At 32.8% G+C, this 19,896-nt stretch overlaps 1 protein-coding gene across 9 annotated transcripts in view; it reads right to left on the bottom strand.

Moving 5' to 3' along the window:
- PCDH9 (protocadherin 9) overlaps positions 1-19,896 on the bottom strand; it is a 1,108,845-nt gene that overhangs the window by 1,083,138 nt on the left and 5,811 nt on the right. The window contains exon 3 of one of the 9 annotated variants that reach the window (XM_043477937.1): positions 9,503-16,344. The exons of the other annotated variants lie outside the window; for them this stretch is intronic. Coding sequence (XP_043333872.1) covers positions 16,342-16,344 — 3 coding nt within the window. The 3' untranslated portion in view covers positions 9,503-16,341. Of the gene's footprint in view, positions 1-9,502; positions 16,345-19,896 lie in introns of those variants that run through there. 9 annotated transcript variants of the gene reach the window in all.

The following is a 19,896-nucleotide window of genomic DNA, read 5'->3' as shown; positions in this document are numbered from 1 at the left end:
TTTAATAAACATTGTTATTAAAACTTTTGGTAAAGTATGAAAAAAAAACTCACTTCAGAGGCATTTTCTACAGCAATATGTATATAATAGTACATGAGATTTGTTGTGTATATTCATTGTATCTAATTTTCTTATTGCGGTAACAGACTAAGTATACCTTTTCTGTGAATATTTTCAGACATAAAAGTTGTAATTAAATGGATAACATCATGCACTACATACAATACACTCAGTTGAATCAATCCCTAATATGTGTGAAAAATGAGTTACATATTTGATGAAAAATTGTACTAGCGTGAGTAACATAATTGTTCTCCACTTCCCTTTTCATACACTTTCTTGAAATTCTGAATGCACAAAGGCTAGAGATTGGTTTCCATTTGCCTTTTCTATCACATCACTGCAGAAAAACCATTACAGAATTTTCACTCCACTAGTGTAATATTGTCCAGTTCCATTAATCCTCTTATGTCATTTCTCAACAGCCTGAAAATGATGTATATTAATTCATAATTGTGGGAGCAGAAAACAAAGCAGATGCTGGAAAGCTTCTGCTCTGCTCAAGGCAGAAATTTCCAATGTTAAGACTATTAAATTTGGCTCTTATAATGTCCACTTGGATAGAGTCTGCCTGTCACAGTATAACCAATAGGCATAATGTCACTACAAATTTTATCAGCAACACCCAGAATGTCAATGCAAAATTAATTTAGTTTTTCACAAAGCCTTGTCGGTCTAGTCTCTAGATAAAGGAGAACTCTAGTTATATTTTAAGTCACCTGGAAAGCTAAATCAACACATCATGTTGGGCCACTAACATCTGCTTGCCAGGTTGTTAGATTCCAAACCCCAGATAGTAACTCCATTGCAGGACTATAACTTACTGTGAAATCAAAACAGTTTGGCAGTCTTCTACCTGAATCTGATAGAAAGTGATTACTACAAGTTTGTTTTATGTTTGGTCTCATGAAATATGAGTTCCATCAAAAAAGTTACTTCTCTATAAAGGACACTTGAAACAAATATATAGACAAAAATTATTCCTGTCATCCCCATTGCTTTCTATCCTTGTGTATTTATGGAACTCATAGTAAACTTGCCTGTATGTCTTTGAGTTCATACCTAAGAATTATGCTTTTCCAATCTCTCACCTTAATAATTTAAACCAAGGACATTCTGCCAATCTTGTTTATTAATGAATCCACAAATGAATTTACCCTTCTGGTATCAGTGGTAGATCTAAAACCTTACCAAATTCTTGTCTAATCAACTACACAAAATCTACATTTGGTCAACATGTTCAACATTGCTCTTTAATTAGAATAATTTAAATTTTTCTGCCTACTGAAGATTATTAGTAAGGGTCATCTAGAAAAAGCTGACACCCCAAAATCAAAGTAAGTGCAATCAAAATGTGAGCAATTTGAGCTTCAAAAATACAGACTGTTGGACTCTTGAGTCAATCTGTTTGTCTCATATCAACAGACTTTTTTCTTTTTTTGAAAGAACAGATCCTTGCTATTCTTTTGGAATGTGACAGAATTTATATCCTAAATAAGAATAGCATCCATGAGTAATGTAATGATCCCTATGCCACTATATACAGTGGACAAAAAGTTAGCATGCTGTTCCAAGAAACAATTTCCTTTGCCAAATGGAATAGGGAAAAGTGGGCAAGGAGAACTCTCGGCTATTTCATGTTCACCTCCAAATGAACCTCAAATTAAAATTGCAGCTTTCTTACCTAGGAGTTTTACCAGCATGTATCCATTATAATATGTGCATGTGTGTGTGCGTGCTGGCTCAGTCCTGTCTGACTCTGCGACTCCAAGGACTGTAGCCCACCAGGCTCCTCTGTCCATGGGATTCTCCAGGCAAGAAAACTGGAGTGGGTTGCCATTTCCTCCTCCAGGTGATCTTCTTGGCCCAGGGATAGAAACTGCCTTTCTTACATCTCCTGCACTGGCAAGCAGATTATTTACCGCTGGTGCCACCTGGGAAGTCATCCATTATAATAATCCATGATAAACAAAATTTTTTACTATAAGGCTGAAATGGTTCTCTCCAGTTCTTAGATTTAAGGGGGATCCTTAAACTCCAATATGTAGTTGACAAGTGTGTTTACCACCTCCTATTAGAGTTTTAGGCAAGGTCACATTAAGAAGCCAGTAATGAAATATGGTAGATTTACAGAACTCTATGAAATTACAGGATACTTTTTGTGGCTGTGGGTGATAAAGCTGGAAAAAATTTAGGACTAAAATTTTATAACCAATAATAAAAGCTTATTATACATGTTTCCAAACAGACATGATGATAGGTCTCCCAGTGCATTATGGATAGGTTAGGGGAAGGCACATGTTGATCTTAATGGGCAAGTTTGTACAGAGGCAGATGGAAGAGGGTTGGTGCTTCTGACCTGTTGAAGAGCAGAGGCTGGAATGAATTTTTTTCTTTTTTTTTTCTTTTTAAAGAAAAGCGGCATTCCAGTCTAATGGAGAAGAGAGATCTTTTAGTTATCATTACTGTTTATACCATCTCCTCCTCTACATCTCTCCTTATCTAGCATGAAGAGTAGTTAAAAAAGAATAATCACAAAATTCTTATTCTATTTTGAGATTAGCAGAATGTTTGAAATTCACTGCCAAAATACACTGTTGGTGAAAAGTTTCCAGAATTCTACTGCCTAAAACACAGAAATGCTATTACTTTTCTTACTATGCAATGTCCATGAATGCTCACTATAAACTGTGAAGAAACACACATGCCTCACATGATACATGGCTATATCATCAAGTCATGTGCTCAGTGTTGAAATCTGTACACTAAAGGAATTAAAAACAGAAATGTTAAATTAGACTTGAGCTTTTATTTTTTATATTTACACAAATAATTTATCTTGGGGCTCAAGGGACTCTTGGTGATGTGCAACCATTTTATTTGTGAAAAGAGAAGTTCAGTCACTAAGGCAGTATTGTTTAGCAATTACAAGCAAAGCCTCTGGTGTAAAAACTGCTAGGGTTCAAGTCCTAGACTACTCTCATTTACAACTATGACCTTAAGCAAATCATTTAACTTCTCTTCAGCTTGAAAAGAGGGACATTAATAATAGTACCTGACCTGCAAGGTCATTGTTCTTACTTAAGAAAATGCATGTAAATGGCTGAGAAGACTGCCAGGAGCACAGTGGGTACTCAAGTATATGCTGGCTGATTGTCATTATCTGGTGTTGGAAATCTACTTTCAAAGCACTGAAAATGAAATTTCTAGAAATAAAAAGATAGGGGTGTCAAAGGGAATATTCAGAACTTCTCTTTACAGATCCCCAAATATCTTCCATTTCTCCCATGAAATTGTTTCCTATTTAGCTGAAATTATGGTGGCCAGTGACTTTTACACATGTTTAAAGTATGTTTACATTTTTAGTGATAACGATTAATTCTGTTAAAGTACTTAATAGCTATTCATTAAGAGTAATGAATTAATTCTTTTTCATGTTAGCTTTTCTTCTATATAGGCTATTCTAACTCTGGTATGATTATCTAAATGTTGCTTTTGTCCAGATTCCTAGTGGATTTATTTCTCTTCCAGGCAAAACATTGGAAGGCACAGTCTACACAAATTCATTCATCTACAAGCATCCAATTCCAAATCTGATGCCAATGGGCATCATCTCTTTGTCCTTTTACAATAGAGAACTGATTTGATTAATCATATAGCTGTGATTCACTGTATTGTCCCCAGAATGCCTGGCTCTGACAAAGCTCTGAAAATACAGGATTGTAAGCCTTGGCCTGTCCAGCTTCTCACCTTGCCAGAGAATGCTTACATCTCATTCCATCAATTACTGCTCAAAATAGCTAAAATGCCTCTTATGCAAAAATCACAGGGTATTCATTTGATACTAATCTATTTGTTTATAACACTTTTAAATTCTTTAAAATTAGCTGTCACCTGTATTAGTGACATTAAATAGGCTTGGGATTTTTTTCAAAAACCTCCATATGACCTTACATCCAGGGAAAAAATGTTCAGAAAACAGATCATAAGCATCTAGCCATATGGTTAAGGAAGGCATCTTTGTTGCTGTATATTCAGAATATGACCATTGGATAAAGTTGCATAAGACGAAAAACCAACAACAACAACAAAAATCGTGTGGCCATTGTGTGGCATTTCTGTAATTATACCTCCTCCATCTATATCAACTTTCTGAGCTTGCAAAGTAACTCCTAAACCTGTCCACCTACAGCATAATATTTTTGTAATACTTCCACTGAAATAAATTGAGGTTTCCTAAAGGTTTTAATAAGATGAAAGAGCACAGTGCAGTAAATAAGGATAAATGCAAGTCTATTTTGAAGTTCAGAAATCACTGCAATACTACAGAGCAAGTATTCCTAGACTTCTGTCCAGGTTTCAGAATCATCCTTGTAGAGCTGTTTCTGGAGTGTTCTGGAGAAAATGTGGAAGGTTCGCTGTGCTACAGCAAGACACAGTTCTAGTTTATATTCCTCTAAACAAACACTACTTGTCGTTTGACGTGCAGGTAGTATGTATAGGGGCTACAGCTAATTTGTGATTCAGTTCTTTTATTCTCAAACCTGATTTTCCTTCACATGAATAGTTATGATTATTTATTTTTTCCACTTAACTCTATTTTCTCTTTGAATGAACAGGCTGCCAATAAAATCAATGAGCATTATTAGGTTTAATTAGCTTTCTAAAACTTATCCTGATAATAAATAATACCATCAATCAAAATTACCAGTGTCTGACTTTAAAAAATCTATATTTACATATTATCCCCAAACTATGTGTAATTCTCCGATTTATCTTAATGTCTACTACAGAAAAAATCAAACACAGTCAAAGTAATATTGCTGATAAAAATATGGTATCTACATACTATTTTAAATTGACAGTTTTCTAATCAAATTATAAATATCAATAATCTTGAAATTTTATAGTTCTTCTCTTTTGTGATTTCTGATTTAGGAGGAAAAAGTTAATTTTCTAGTTCAGAAGGGGAAAATTAATCAGGCAGAGACCTCAAAGAAGATAATGGCAACACTCTGTTATCAACACTAATGCAAGAGAGTGATAACATAGATCATGCAAACAATGAGAATACTGCAAATCGTTCATTGTCAGAAGAGACTGAATTATATGATTTACTTTGTAATTGTTTTTCTTGAGCCAATGTTAACACTGATTTGTGTTGTTTGAACATATATCAACTGATGATGGAAAGGAGTAGGCCAGGCAGATGTTGGGTGGTAAGAGAAAACCTGCCAAAGAGTGATGTTTCTCTAGGGAATTAATAAAAGCTGTAGTACAATTTTTAATAATAGAAATAAAAAAGGTTGAATCCAATGATCTCCTTCAGATGGGAAAACTGAATTCTCAAGATGCTAAGTGAAATTTTAGCAAAGTATAAGTGGTTTTGAATAGATATTATTACTGCCAAAAACTAGAAAATAATGTGCATCAAAGTTACAAAAATTAATCTCTAGTGCTTTTTCTTCTTTGATAAAGTAATGCATAGTTACTTATAAAAATCATAATAGACAAGGAATTAAAACTACATAACAATACCAAGTTAAATGTTACTGTCATCAGGAATAATTCTGAGATTGCCACATTTCTGGTTTTATGTAGAAGTTGGTTACCACCGTCGTCCTCATGTGATTTCCACACCAAACTTTATTTAAATATATCTGTTACTAAGCTTAATCTATCCTGTTACTTGGGACTAAACTAGCCTTCCAAATTGTCCATATTTTCACATTATTAAAAAGTGAACTACATTTACTTTCATGACTGAGTATATCAATACATTTATAATTTCCAAAAAAGTTTATATTTTAATCAATGTATTTAATTAACAAGGACTATTACACACCTTTTCCTCAGGTCTACATATTTCACCAGGTTTCAGTTTTGGAGTTTGTGTATATTACAGTAATTACTTGAAGACAGTTGCCTAAATATCCACAGAACAGTTGGAAAGAACGTTTTGGAATTAGTCACCAGCTTGATGGTTACCACTGAAGCCTATCTACAACTAAAATAGTATATTTTCTGGCAGCAAGAGTTTATTTTAAGAATACATTTGCACAAAAATGTGCAAAAGTGTGTAAAAACAAAGATTTTTGCTCAGATATTACGTTGAAACTTTGAAATGACCTGCTTATATAAACATGCACCCATATGTAAATTAGTGAAATAAGTGTCTTGCTGAAATGTAAAGCCCAATTATGACATTTTCTTCTATGATTAAAGAAAACCAAATTTTCAGGATATGAATGTTTCTTAATTTAAGAAAAAAAGCTTGTAATAAAGGTTTCATTTTCAAATTTATGTCATTGCATCCATTCTTTGAAATATTGTGATAAATATTCATAAGGAAATGGACTTGCCCAAATCAGAACCATCTGGAGGTAAAAGCCGATTAAACCAAACATTTATTCTAGCTAGAGTTTTAACATCTATGTTCCATGTCTATGTTATGCTTATGTTTTTTTGAAGGGCTAAGGTTGAACATTCTTTTGCACAACTCAAAATATCCCTTTCAAAACGGATCTCTATGAAACTCCATTTTTAGAGAAGATGGTCCTTTTTAACTTGAGTTATTATTGAACATTAACAATGTGTGCCATGTTTTTAAAGTGATTTTTTAATATAGCAAATATGCTAATCTCATATAGTTACAAAATGAAGTTTTACTTGCAACCATATTTTATTAACACCTTTGCCTGCAGAAGAAGTGTGATTTTAAGGATGAAAAGTGTATTTCCCCCTAAATTAACCAAAGGATAAATTTAAACTTGGCATTCTTATAATTAGAGCAATAGATCTTAGAATTTTATTACCCTACTGAAAGATCAAGTCTTCAGCACTGGTTAAAAAAAAAGACTTTAAAAAATATATTTCAAGGAAATGATGACATCAATTTAAAACTGAGAGAGAAAACTCATATTTTTTTAAAATAAGGGAATTCCAAGGAAAAAATGTACTGTGTTTAAAAAACACTGGAATCTTTTAAAGCAAAGAAAACGTCTTATTCATTAAAAAAAAAAATTCCATTGTCTCACACTGTTCCTAGATCACAGCAGTTATTCAATAGATGTCTGTTAAATAACAGAATTAATGAAAAATAAGAGATTAATTTGTGTATATATCAGTGGATCACATCACAGTTCTTTGGCAGCAGAAAAGTTTCATAGGTTTATAAGGCAGAATTAGAAAAGAATACACATTTTAAAACTATAATATATAATTCTGAAATAAGTTTTAGTATCCATTAAGGAAGCTATAATATAGTTCAGTCATCTAGTGATAAGGCTGGGGGTATCATCTAGTTGTCAAGCTTATGCCTGAATAAGATAAGTGCTCAGCAGGCAGAGAAAGTCCTTCACATTGCTAAATGAAAAAATCAAGTGAGCCCTGATCACATAAGGAAAGACATGAGTGGTGGGAGAAATATAATTCTCCTTCTAGAATAAAGCATTTAGTCATTATCTGAACTGGAATGTACATAAAATTCTTGGATACACAGTCACCTCTCCATTCTAAGAGTTAACAAAGTAGATCACTGATACAGACAACATAAAATGGTAGCCATCTTAATTTACATTTATACATATATGCATATATATAAAACATGTGTATGTATTTGATGCCATAAGAACACTAACGATTTTAAATAAAACTATGAACCTAAATACTTAAAGCCTGATTCTATTTAAAATATTGCCATTTAAAATGTGTCTAATACCCTCATTTTGCCTGATTATCTCCTGTATCCCCCTGTGGTGGGATTAAGTAGAATTTATTAAACACCTACTATATGCCATGCTATAATTCTTACAACAACTCCATGAGGTAACATCCACTCTATGTCCTCACTCTGCTTCATACCCTAATACCATATGAGGGACATCACATCTACAAGAGGCAGTGGTTTAAAAGAAACTATGCCACTTTGCCATACATTCTCTGTTAGATCAAATTTTTCCAAGCACAAAGAGTGAGTTTTCTTATCATCACTTGTTTTAAAGTCCTTCCTACCTACTGAGCTACTGTCTATATAAGATATTAGAACTAAATCAAAAGACAGATCCAAAAACAATGGAACAGCACTGAGAGGGTAGTAAACATCAACAGGAATTGAAAAATTTAATTTTTACAATGTGGCCACTGAAATTTGATTTTATCTACTTTCTATTTAGTTGATAAAGTTAAAAAAAAATAGCAACAAATCCATATTACATTATGCTTCAAATGCAAATCATTAATTTTACCTTTATGATTTCACCTATTCCAATATAAAGCAGTGATTTTGGCCCCAAGATATTAACAAAAGTTATTTTTCAGGTAATACAATCACTTGTGTTATATTTTCATTTGTTGGGACTCACGTTATTATGTCACCCACATACTCAAACACTATAAACATTCATACTAAGACACTAAAATCTTACTTATAAATGAACGTATATTAATTTAGAGTCAGAGGAATAATAAAAAGAAAAAAATGATTATTATGCTTCTGGAATAAATCTGATGAATCTCAGAAATATGATCCATATACTCCAAGGCATTTTAACTAGTATGATTATCATGGGTGCCATTACTTCAACAGAGATGCTTTCTAGTTTATGGAATAATTGGAAGCAAAACCCAGCAGGTTTCAAATGGCTACAGCTGTGTTAAGTACTGACTAATAGGAATGATATGTAAGGTGAAAATCCCCAGACAAGAGGAATTTCTATGGGCAATCCATGGGGAAGTAAATTAATAACAAATACTAAAAGAAGCAAGATAGTTTTAAAACACAAAATGCAAATGAAAATGGTGAAATACTCAAGATGAAAGATGAAGCAGTTATACAAATGTGAAACAATAAGAATTAAAATCAAAAGAAAATATATAGCATCCTATCTGCCATTCTCTGATGCTATTACAGAAACCAACTTTTCAGAAATCCTAGATAATTCAAAAAGTGTTTTAATCTTAAAGCAGATTAACAGAGATTAAAAATATAAAAAATTCAATTACACATACATATAGTATTTTGCATTACAGGTATAATCACTTTGCTATATACTGGAAACTAACACAACATTGTAAATAAATCAATTATACTTCAATATAATAAAATTTTTAAAAAAGTATAAAACTCACATTTAAGAAAACTACCAAAAATAAAATGGAGAGAACATTCATGAAGTGAAATTAGGCCCCTCTATTAGTGGTAAATTGGCATCCTTGGGCAAAATAGGAGGAAAAATAGGTAGGTTTTTGGAGTGTCTGCCTACCTACCATGGACCAGAAATTTACATGTACCCATGTGTGCACTCATTTAATCTCATCACAACCTTAGGGATTAGGCCTGATTATATCCATTTTAGAGTAGAAAAGCAAAGGACAGTACATTCAAATTATGTGTTCAACATGACACATTTTTGAAGTAGCAGTTTTTCAAGTCATTTTTCTATTACTTCAAATATTAAACTACTTTTTGTAATAATCTCAATTTTTTCATGGGGAAAAGAAATTAAATAGGCCAAATAATCTCAAAGGTCCATTTTGAGTCTTGAGAAACTATTCTGTGAGTTCTATTAGACACTAAATTTATCTTTCTAAAATTAATATAGTAGCTAGACACCACTTATTCACTATTCAATTATTATTTTGCTGCTTTTTATAGAATTCATATGTGATTCTAGGGTGTTGTCTGGATGGCTCAAAAGTCTATTAAGGAAACTTTGATGATGACTTTTTTTTTTTCTCCTCCAAAATATACTGTCTCTATTAAGTAGATATCAAAGTGAATCCATTGATTATTATTTAGAAGTAATCACTCAATTATCTAAGTATTCAAAGGTTTAAATAAAAATTCTGGATGTGGAGTCTTGGAAGAAAAGGAATCTGATCCTATTTATGTTCACTCTTTCCCTTCTTATTATATCCTATCATGAAAAAAAAAATGTTATGATGGGCAAACACAGTGGTATGGAAGAACTGAGGGTAAAAATAGAAACCACAGATAACTCTAATTAAGTGATATGAGTGTATTTATGTATATTAGAATCAGCAGGTTTTTTTTTTTTTTAACTCCTCTCTCTCTCTGATATATATTCAGAAATCATTAGTGAGTCAAGACACTGATAAATGATATAAAGATGTTAATTATATTTCACTGTTTAAAAAATCGAAATGTCAAAATTCAGAGTCTAAAAATGCTTACACTTGCTCATCTATAGGATGAGGTTAGGTTAGTCAGTCTTCACTGGACCTCCAGAAATATGAATGGAGGCATGCTAGTTTACATCAAAATTTCTTAGATAGGGAAGATGAGGACTCTTCAGCCATCAACCCCCCCCAAAAAAACCTCCAAAAACCCTTAAACCTAACTAGAGATTTTATCATCAAGTCCTAGTCATTGCAGAGAGAAACAGGGACAGTTGACACTAGACAATCAGAACTCTCCACATATATACTTTACTCATTTGGGCCTCCATCATATGCTTACCACACTTTAATCTTAAAGTCTAGAATTAGTTTACTGAGAAGTAATGCAGAAAGAACCATTTTGGGTGCAATGAATTGCCCTGTAATCCAGGTTTTTTAAAATACATGAGTTGCAGTTCTTTCCAACAAAAATAACATTACTAATGAAGAAAATGTTTCATGTTTACATATGGCCTGAAAAGAATGTTTTTAACAGGTAAAAGTAGATATATATGAGGAAGAAGTACCAGTGTGGAGGTGAGGTACTGGATTGGAAATAACAACTTTAGCTATGAGACCTGAAAACAAACAAACAAACAAACACATTTTCTGTCTCTAGATTTTTACATAAGTTGAATAAGAACAAACTTATGGTTGTTGAGGGGAAGCATGAGGGTGAGGGAAAATGAGGGCGTTTGGGATGAACATGTACACACTGCCAGTTTAAAATGATAACTAACAAGGACCTACAGTATAGCATATGGAACTCTGCTCAATGTTATGTGGCAGCCTGGATGGGAAGGGATTTGGGGGGGAGAATGTATACATGCATATGTATGGCTGAATTCCTTCGGTCACCTGAAACTATCACAACATTGTTTGTTATTAAAAGCTTAGAATATGAAAAAAGAATGGTAATGTCTTCTTTCTGTAGTGGTTATAGAGATTATCAATGGAAATACTATGCATATATAAGGCATGATTCCCGCTGAATACTCTCATTAGGTTAATATTTATTGAAAGACTATGAAGTTCACTTCTTTAGGTATTGTTGTAGGTTTACTCATGAAAATGCAAAGGTAAATAACACATTGTCTCTACTTTGAGGAACTTTCTTATATTTTCCTTAAGTAATAAGCTTTAAGTTATGATATACCAGTATTTGATTAACTGAGTTGCCATTTGAGATGGAAAGATCATGAGGAACCAGGGTTGTGTTCTGAACAATCCTAAATATACACCTGGGATTGACACTGCATGGCTGGAGAGGCTGCTCAGCCCCACCAATAACAGATGGTCCTGCAGGAATAGTTTAAACCCTGAAGGGTGTTGTTCCTAGTATCATCCAGAAGTCAATAACCCTTAGCTAAAGCAGAATTTAATTGTCTAAAACAGAGACTTTAGGTGTCAAAATGATTCTGCTTAATTATTACCATGTTTAAAAATCAATCAGTGAATTCAGCATATTTTGCCATCACTGCTTGGCAGATTTTGCTGTTAAGACCACGAATGAAAATGAGTTCATGTCAAACTAAAATATCCTAAAGATTGTATCTGTTTTTACCATGGTTTAATGTAATTTTGATACTCATTTCATTTGCAGCAAGAAAATTATTTTCATAAAAATTCTAACATCTATTATGTTGGGAATTTGAATGTACTGAAACATTATTAAACTATACAGTTAAATGTAATATGATTTCTTAACTTTGAAAATAGTATCAGTCTGAAAAACCCAGTTTTGAAAATTTCAAAGGAAAAATAGATTCGCTATTTCTAGGAAGAAAGGACACATTGTGCATATTTTATTCTACCCTTTATGGATGTTCTAGAACAAAACATTGTTTGATTTTTTTTTTTCTTTTTGGAGGGAAGATACACAGAAGTTAGTATCATTTAAAAAATCTATCACATAACTAAGAAAACAATGTATATGAGTTAACATAAGTGAATAAAGTCTTCCTAGAGAATGACAAGAAATGAAACAAAGAAAAGGTGCTAGTCTAGGTGTGTTCACAGCAGACAAGCAAGGAAGACTATTTAATTCTAGGTTTCCAAAGTGAAACTCAGTTCAATGACATGAATATATGACACAGGCAGGCATCAACTCACAGCTCAGAACTCACTCCATTTTGTCTCCATTTGTCACTTGCACCTGCTACAAAAACTCTCCTGTGAATCTTAGGTAGCTGTGTATCTGAAAGTCCTCAACATGCAGTTGCTATCACACGGAGGCACAGATAAGTTGCAACCTCTGAATCCAAAACAGCACTAGTATTTTTTTCCTCAAGAAAAGATCTACTAAGGAAATACTATCAGCAGAAGACACTGTCTTCCTACAAAAGATACGTCTTCATTTTATACATCTCGTGTTTCCATGCTTCTCCTTGAGGTTTGTTTAATAAGGAAAGAAACCTCATTTACTGAATTGCAGTTGCTATTGTCTTGCACAAAAACTGTTCTGTTTTCAAAATCAATCATCTGTGATCATTCTCAGCAAGTCCACTGTACCTACTGTGATCTGCACATGGATTATATACTTTTTCCAGTAGATAAAAATACAGGGTTTGTAAAATCATTAAAAAATAGGCATGGCTATTTCCACTGATTTTATATCTAACAGGACCAGTAAAAGACATTAAGCATTAAAGAACTGCGAGGCATTTTGCCGAACCCTGTCTTGAAGTAAATATATTTAAACCCATGTAAGTCTGGAATGAATTGCTGTTCTACAAATACACACTATTTACAAATGGAGCAAAGATGAATTCTAAAAATACAATTTGAGAAATGATTCAACAGCTATTCCTTTGAGGATCAAAGCACTCAGTAGAAAGCCCTCTTCATTATGGTAATATTACAGCTTTATAGATACCTGGGGTTTTAATCTGATTTATGTTTAGAGGAGAGTATATGTATATAATTGAGTTTCTCCTAGGAAAGGTGAAGGCCAGACCATGGACATCAGAGGTATCACAGGTAAGTATGTGTGGACCTGCAACATCTACCCTGAATAACAAGAATCATCAAAGAGCAAGTCTGTTCATTCTAATGCATGTATTTGAGATTGTATTCTTTCAGACACATCTAGTGTTTCTGCATTTGGAAAAAATAGGCAAGACTAATTCCCTAGGCTACAAATCACTCTAATGTGGAAGGAAACGTGTTAGCTAGTTGTATTACAAAGCCTTTACTTCACATTTAATAGGCACCTGCAATACCAGCATTATACAAAGCTCTCTACTTTGCAAATCTTTAAAACCCCACTTAATTTTCAGCACTGATTTCCTGCAATCTAAGAGCTTATGAAGGGTTCACTGTGTTCATACAGACCTATGCAAAATGTGCCAGAACTTCCCTGTCTGTGATGGCATTCATTTGGAGGTGAATCCCAAATTTCTATCACTGGCATGCTTATTTCCGACTAAAATAAATATTCTTAGAATGAAAGCTGAAGATTAGGAGGACAAAAAAGAGACAAAGTAACTAGCACTGGAAGAGATATATGCAAATATCAGCTCAATGACAATTCTTCATACCATTTACAATTGAAGCTTAAAGACCCAAATACTCTGCAATCCATTAGTTTCTCAATATCCTGGAAGGGATTAGCGTATTTCTTAATCAACTGCTAAACAGACTGAAAAAGGCCAAAGCCTGGATATTAACAAAGCAGTGTAATACTAAAATGCAGAGATGGTCAGATAGAAAGACAAACTAAGGAAGAATATTAAAATAGAAGATATTATATAAACAGTCAAACTGAACAAATTTCCATCCTTTCTTGGGGCCTGTATAATTACACATCTATATATATTAATGAGTGATAAGGCTACAGTATAGTCCTTTCAAACACAGATAAATTAATTTCATATATTTTCTCAAGGAATTCCGGGATAATTAGTGTAAAATGACTAGAAAGAATCAATCAAAGGTGTCTCACAGATCTTGCCTGTGTATGTATCTTCATTACTCCCAGCTACACAGGTGGTCCCAAGTCCATTATTTTAAATGTGATGTGTATTTTTGGCACTAAAATCAATAAAACTATTAAAGATTGGAGGAAAATATTTTCACATGCCATTTAAATAATGGATAAGTATGTAAAAATAAATCTTTTAATGAATAACTTCAAGTTTTGAAAGCCTTAAAGTTAAATATCAATATTATGTCTCAGAAAATTCCAATTCTGTCACAATTCTTTTCTATAAGCAACAAACTGCCTATAGGACAATAATTAGTAAGATAGCTTATATATGGGTTGTTTCTCCAGTTTATTTCTGCAATCATCCTTTACTATTAAGGAATTGTTGAACATACTTAGAAATTTCACATGTTAATGAATCTTGGCTTAGGAAAAGAAAGAATAGAAATCAAAACGAAAATGTCAATCATGGTAATATATCTATCTTATTCTATGTTTCTGATGACTGGTGGCCCAATAGATTTGTATCAAACAGGCAAAAAGCATGAGTTCTTTTTCAAATGAAATGTTGGATAGATTTGATAGCTATCTGAAACAACTGATGAAATCAAACAGTGAAGTATATTTCTTTTCATAATTGAGAGATCATATTTCTACATTTGGATTTGCTTTTGTGATCTGATATAAATTTTAGGGGAACTAACCAGTTGGACGGTCATACCACATTAGCATTATTACTAATGACATCTATGCCTCTAGAAACTTAAAACTTTTGAATAAGCCTCTTGTTGACTTGCATTCTCAAATTCTCACAAATATTTCATCTGTGATTAGAGCCATATTTCAACAAACCTGATATAAATTTTAGGGCACTCTTATGTAATAATTCTGAGAAAGATTTTAAACATAAAATCAACTGTTAAGAAAGCAAAAACTTAAGAACACACATAAAATAATTCCTACTTAGTTTCCAACTACATGAAATATGATATTAACTGATTTGTTAATATTATCAAGGGTTGATCTATAGTTTTAATAGAGGATTTCCCTTCAAGAAAACATCAAACTAAATTCAGAGAAAGCTCACTGCAAGGATTTTAAGTGAAAGCGGTAAACAATCCATGTTGTGCTTTTGTCTGTTTTAATTGCATGCAAACCAAGAGCTCAACTCTGACAAAATCAAATTGAGAAAGTACTAAAAATGAGCCAAGCAGTTAACATGACCTTGAATCCTGCAAACCCCTGGTCTGGTACTGCTAGGTCAACACAAACACTGTAGCTTTTCCCATTTGGTGGTTTCTGCATTCCCACTCCCTCAAACCCCAAATTTAGACATCAAACAGTCTAAATAATATATCAAAAATAATTATGAAAACAGAAATTATAAGAAGATAATTTAAAGGTCTCACTTTCCTACCTTGGTACTGTCACATAAAATAATATAATTGAAAAATAATTCATGTATTTGATATTTCTCATATTTTGGGTGCAATTTACCTATATCTCATATATGTCAGTATGAAAATAAAACTTTGAGTCAGAATAATTCAGAATTGGTTATGAGGAAATCTGATTTTAGATTTGAGCTTTTTATTAAATTTAAATTCTATTTTACTATATCATGCATTATATTTTAATTTGTGCTATTACGAGAAGATAAATTTTAGCTGGAAATATTTAACTATTAAGACTGTGCACATACCATAAGAATATAACATGTTAGTACAATATTTACAAGGTAATTTTAATGATGCTAAAGCCTGTTCTGCGACACCATAAAGATGACTCATCTGAAGCCAAGGGAACATCAATTTAGAGTTTCTATATACAGAATCCATTGCAACAAAATATAAAAAGTAAGATAATAGAATATTCTAACTACTGAAATTATTTTCTCTACATTAACAAATGTTCAATAATCAGTACACATGTCCATACTCAGTACAGTAGTAACCTTTTATTTTTATTCTCCTTAAGGCTATTAGCAACAAAAACTAAAATGTAACCAGAATTTTACACCTAGGTGTATCAAGCTTAAAAATATTAAACATTTGTCTTACAAAACCAAGAGGAAAGGTAGCCCGGCTGAATGGATGGCCTCTGCTCATTTCGAATTCCTGAATCAATATCCAAGGGGTCTGGGTGTCTTTAACTTTGTAACTGAATTCACGATCATATCACTTAGCCAAAGCAAAGGAGCAGAAACAAAAATCACAACAGATAACATTTTAATATAATTTGCAACTTCAGGAGCAATTTTTTTCCACATGCCACCTATATTCATCCCTCACAGAATACTGCCAAATTTAGTAGTTTAAAATATCTTAAAATTTTTGCTAGCTTCACACCAGTTAGCATTTGCTCCCTTCAGTTTCATTTTTATTTCTCACTGTTCTAAATAGCAATTCTATAACTATCTTGTGCATTTTACATGACATAACACCATTTCAGCAGCGGTTGCAATGGGATTACTCAAAAATGAAAAGTAATCATAAAAGTAATATAGTATCTCTAAATGACTGGGAATAGAAGCAATTCCCTTTATGCTGCAAAAGTACATGTATACACTTGAGGATGGCATGCAAATACATTTTCAATGTATAATTTCTTCAATATATACACAAATGTATATATGAGCAAATACTTACTCTAGACTGTGAGAAGTGGAAGTAAGGATGTTTAAGCTCTAAACTAAGCATTTCATTTAGAAAATTAAACATGACTGTTTACCCAGAACCAAACTCACAGTGCAACTATTACAGATTGTTTTATTCCTGGAAGAAGTTGTCAAATGTAAATAGGTCACTTTTTTTCATTCTTTAACATTTTCATTTATACCTCCACAAAAAGCACACCGGGGCCAAGAAAATTAATTCCCCAAATGCTGTCAACCAGGTTGGGAAACAGCAATAAACAGCTTACTATAAAGCCTCCAGCTACAATAAAACTGCTGTCAATAAGAGCTGAGAGTTGGACTGTGCAAAAACAGGTCCTCTCGAAATGATAATCTGAAAAGGAAAGAAGCTAACGGTTCTTGTCCTAATATGCTGAGGCAGTGGTTCTCAAAGTTTGGGTTCCTGGATTAGCAACATCATTATCACCTGGGATCTTGTCAACAAAGCAAGTATTCAGACTTGACCCCAGTGACACTGGACTAAAACCTCTGGGACTGAGGACCAACATGTTTTAAGAAACATTCCAGGTGATTCTGAGAATCCTAAAATTTAAGAACTTAATATCATAATTTAAAAATCATATTCAATTAAGAAGATATTTTCCTTTTAGAGAAAATGTATCAATGAGCTTTATCATTTATGGTCCTACTAGAAATGATTTTGTTGTCATCCTCTCAAGCTTATGACAATGAACTTTGCTTATTTATGAATAAATATTAAGACATAATCTAGCTTTTTTTAAAAAGGACATTTTATTTAATCTGTGAGTGCTAAGGGTACATCCAAAACTTCATAAAAAATAATTTGCAGAAAATTCAGTGACAGATTTGTTATATTCAAGGAAAATGAAAGCTTAGTGAAATAGAGTGGATGAAGAATGTGGTTTACTATTAATTTATACGTTCTTTGCAAGGTCACATGAGGAAAAACAGCAAGAGAAAAAAAAAAGTCACACAACATAAGAATCAATGCACTATAAGCAAACTCACGGTATAAAAGTCAGACCATAGGTTTCCATTGTACAGATAAGACAAACTCATGATATTTAAATTTGATAATCCTTTGCTCACTACTCTTTCATTTTACCCACACATCAACTAGCACCATAAAGTGAAAAGGTGTTTCTGTTAACAGCAATCCTTTTCTACTCAACTAAAAATCTTCACAGATCCTACCTTAGTTTATAAATTCCTCTGAAAGATTTTGCTATAATAAACCCTACTTTTTCAAAATTATGTTATTTCAGGAGCACATTTTCATAAAAGCCACTAGCTGAAGGAGCTAAAAAAAAGAATTTTTATTTTTTAACTTAACTAGAACATCTTCAATAACAGCCATATAGTTCAGTGAAAAAACAATTTAAAGGATAGTATATAATGTGTGCTCTTCATTCATAGAAAATATACCTCTTTTATACTAAAATTGTACATATTGCTATCACCATCACCTGTCCTTACTTTCAGAAATACTCTTTTTCTCCAACATTGCAATTTTTCTTTCTCAGCATGAAAACTTCTAAAAGGCGTAAATAACCAAAGCCATTTCAATAGCTCTTTACCATAATAGTGAATTATAGCTACATTTGAACACTGAAATGCCTACCAGGAGAACTGCACAGTGACACAGGGTCTCAAGGAATGTCTAAAATGCACTTTAGTTCCAGTCAGAGAATTATTCAGCATCCTATTTCAAAGATTACATCACACAAACAAATTTCCTTATGACTGACTAAACCTCGATGAAAGATCTTTCCCATACCTTAACATTTATGTCACTGTATTATATATATGTCACAGTACTATATATAGATCCAACTTTGGGGAAGAAGTCAGAAAAAGTGGGTCTGTACATCAATGCTCATAATACCCACCACACAATATGAAAAGAAAAATGCTGTGGGAATAACTTCAGCATGTTTCTCTGGGAAACAAATTTCAGATTTTATATGAAAAGTTTTAAGTCATGTTACATTTTTAAGATATTGTGCAAATCATAAAATACCATCAGTATTTTGTGGTGACCTTACCCACCCATTGAAAGTAAATAATAAAAAGCCATATTTTCTTTTCACTGAAATAGCAACTTTATACTTAAATCCACTTAGTTTCAGAAATTATTTTTCTCACCATGATTAACTATTTAGCAACATTTACAAACCTCTACTAAACTCAGAAATGTTCTTAATTTTAAAACATCAAACCTCTTTTAAAAAGCCGATGAAGTTAACATGAAAATAACTCATTCCAAATTCTATGTCTATCGAATAACATCATATTCTCTAGAACCTTCGTACTGACTTAATTCCTTTCATCCTGTACATTCAAGCTCTAAGTATATGTGCTTTATAAATCCTCTAGATATTTAACCTTTTAAGAATTGAAAATTTCAGTTGTAAAATCATAGACATTATACTTAATGTTCTGAAGTATCTCTGATTCATTGTCACAATTATTTTAATAAATATCGTACTACCATGAAACCTTAAAGTCACTACAGAGCAACAAATGCCGGATGGTGACAGACCAGAGTTTCAATAGAACATTCTCACCCATCCCACCCCCACAAGGAAAAAAATAAGAAAAACTCTTGAGTTTTCAAACACTAAGCAATGACTGTCAATACTTTCTCCAAATTTTATTTTGCTTTACTTGATTCTCTGAAATCTGTTTGTTCCTTACTTTTAACAAAATCAGATGGGTCATCACCATAGGTGGACTCAATACCAACAAAGACAGAACTTGGATTACGAAGTCCTAGAAAGTTGGTGTGTTGAGAACTGATCAGAAAAGAGCAAGCAAATGAACTTAAATGCTAGTTGCTCCAGAACAACTATCATTAAATAAAAGGTGTCTTTGGCTATAGCACCAGATTGATCTTTCCTTCCCCCTTTACTTGCTACTGCGGGATTGGCGCCAGGCCAGCACAAGCGACATGATACCCTAGTGCCATCTACAGGCTATTATTGACACTCAAATTTCATGGCAACAGACAAGCACCAGTGAAATAAATTAGACAGCGCTGCATTTAAATCTTTATTAACAAGGAATTATTAGACCT

The sequence above is a fragment of the Cervus canadensis genome, chromosome 9 (assembly GCF_019320065.1).
Source record: "Cervus canadensis isolate Bull #8, Minnesota chromosome 9, ASM1932006v1, whole genome shotgun sequence".
Classification (NCBI taxonomy): domain Eukaryota; kingdom Metazoa; phylum Chordata; class Mammalia; order Artiodactyla; family Cervidae; genus Cervus; species Cervus canadensis.
The sequence above is the reverse complement of the archived record's forward strand: the minus strand, read 5'-3'. Positions and strand labels throughout refer to the sequence as shown.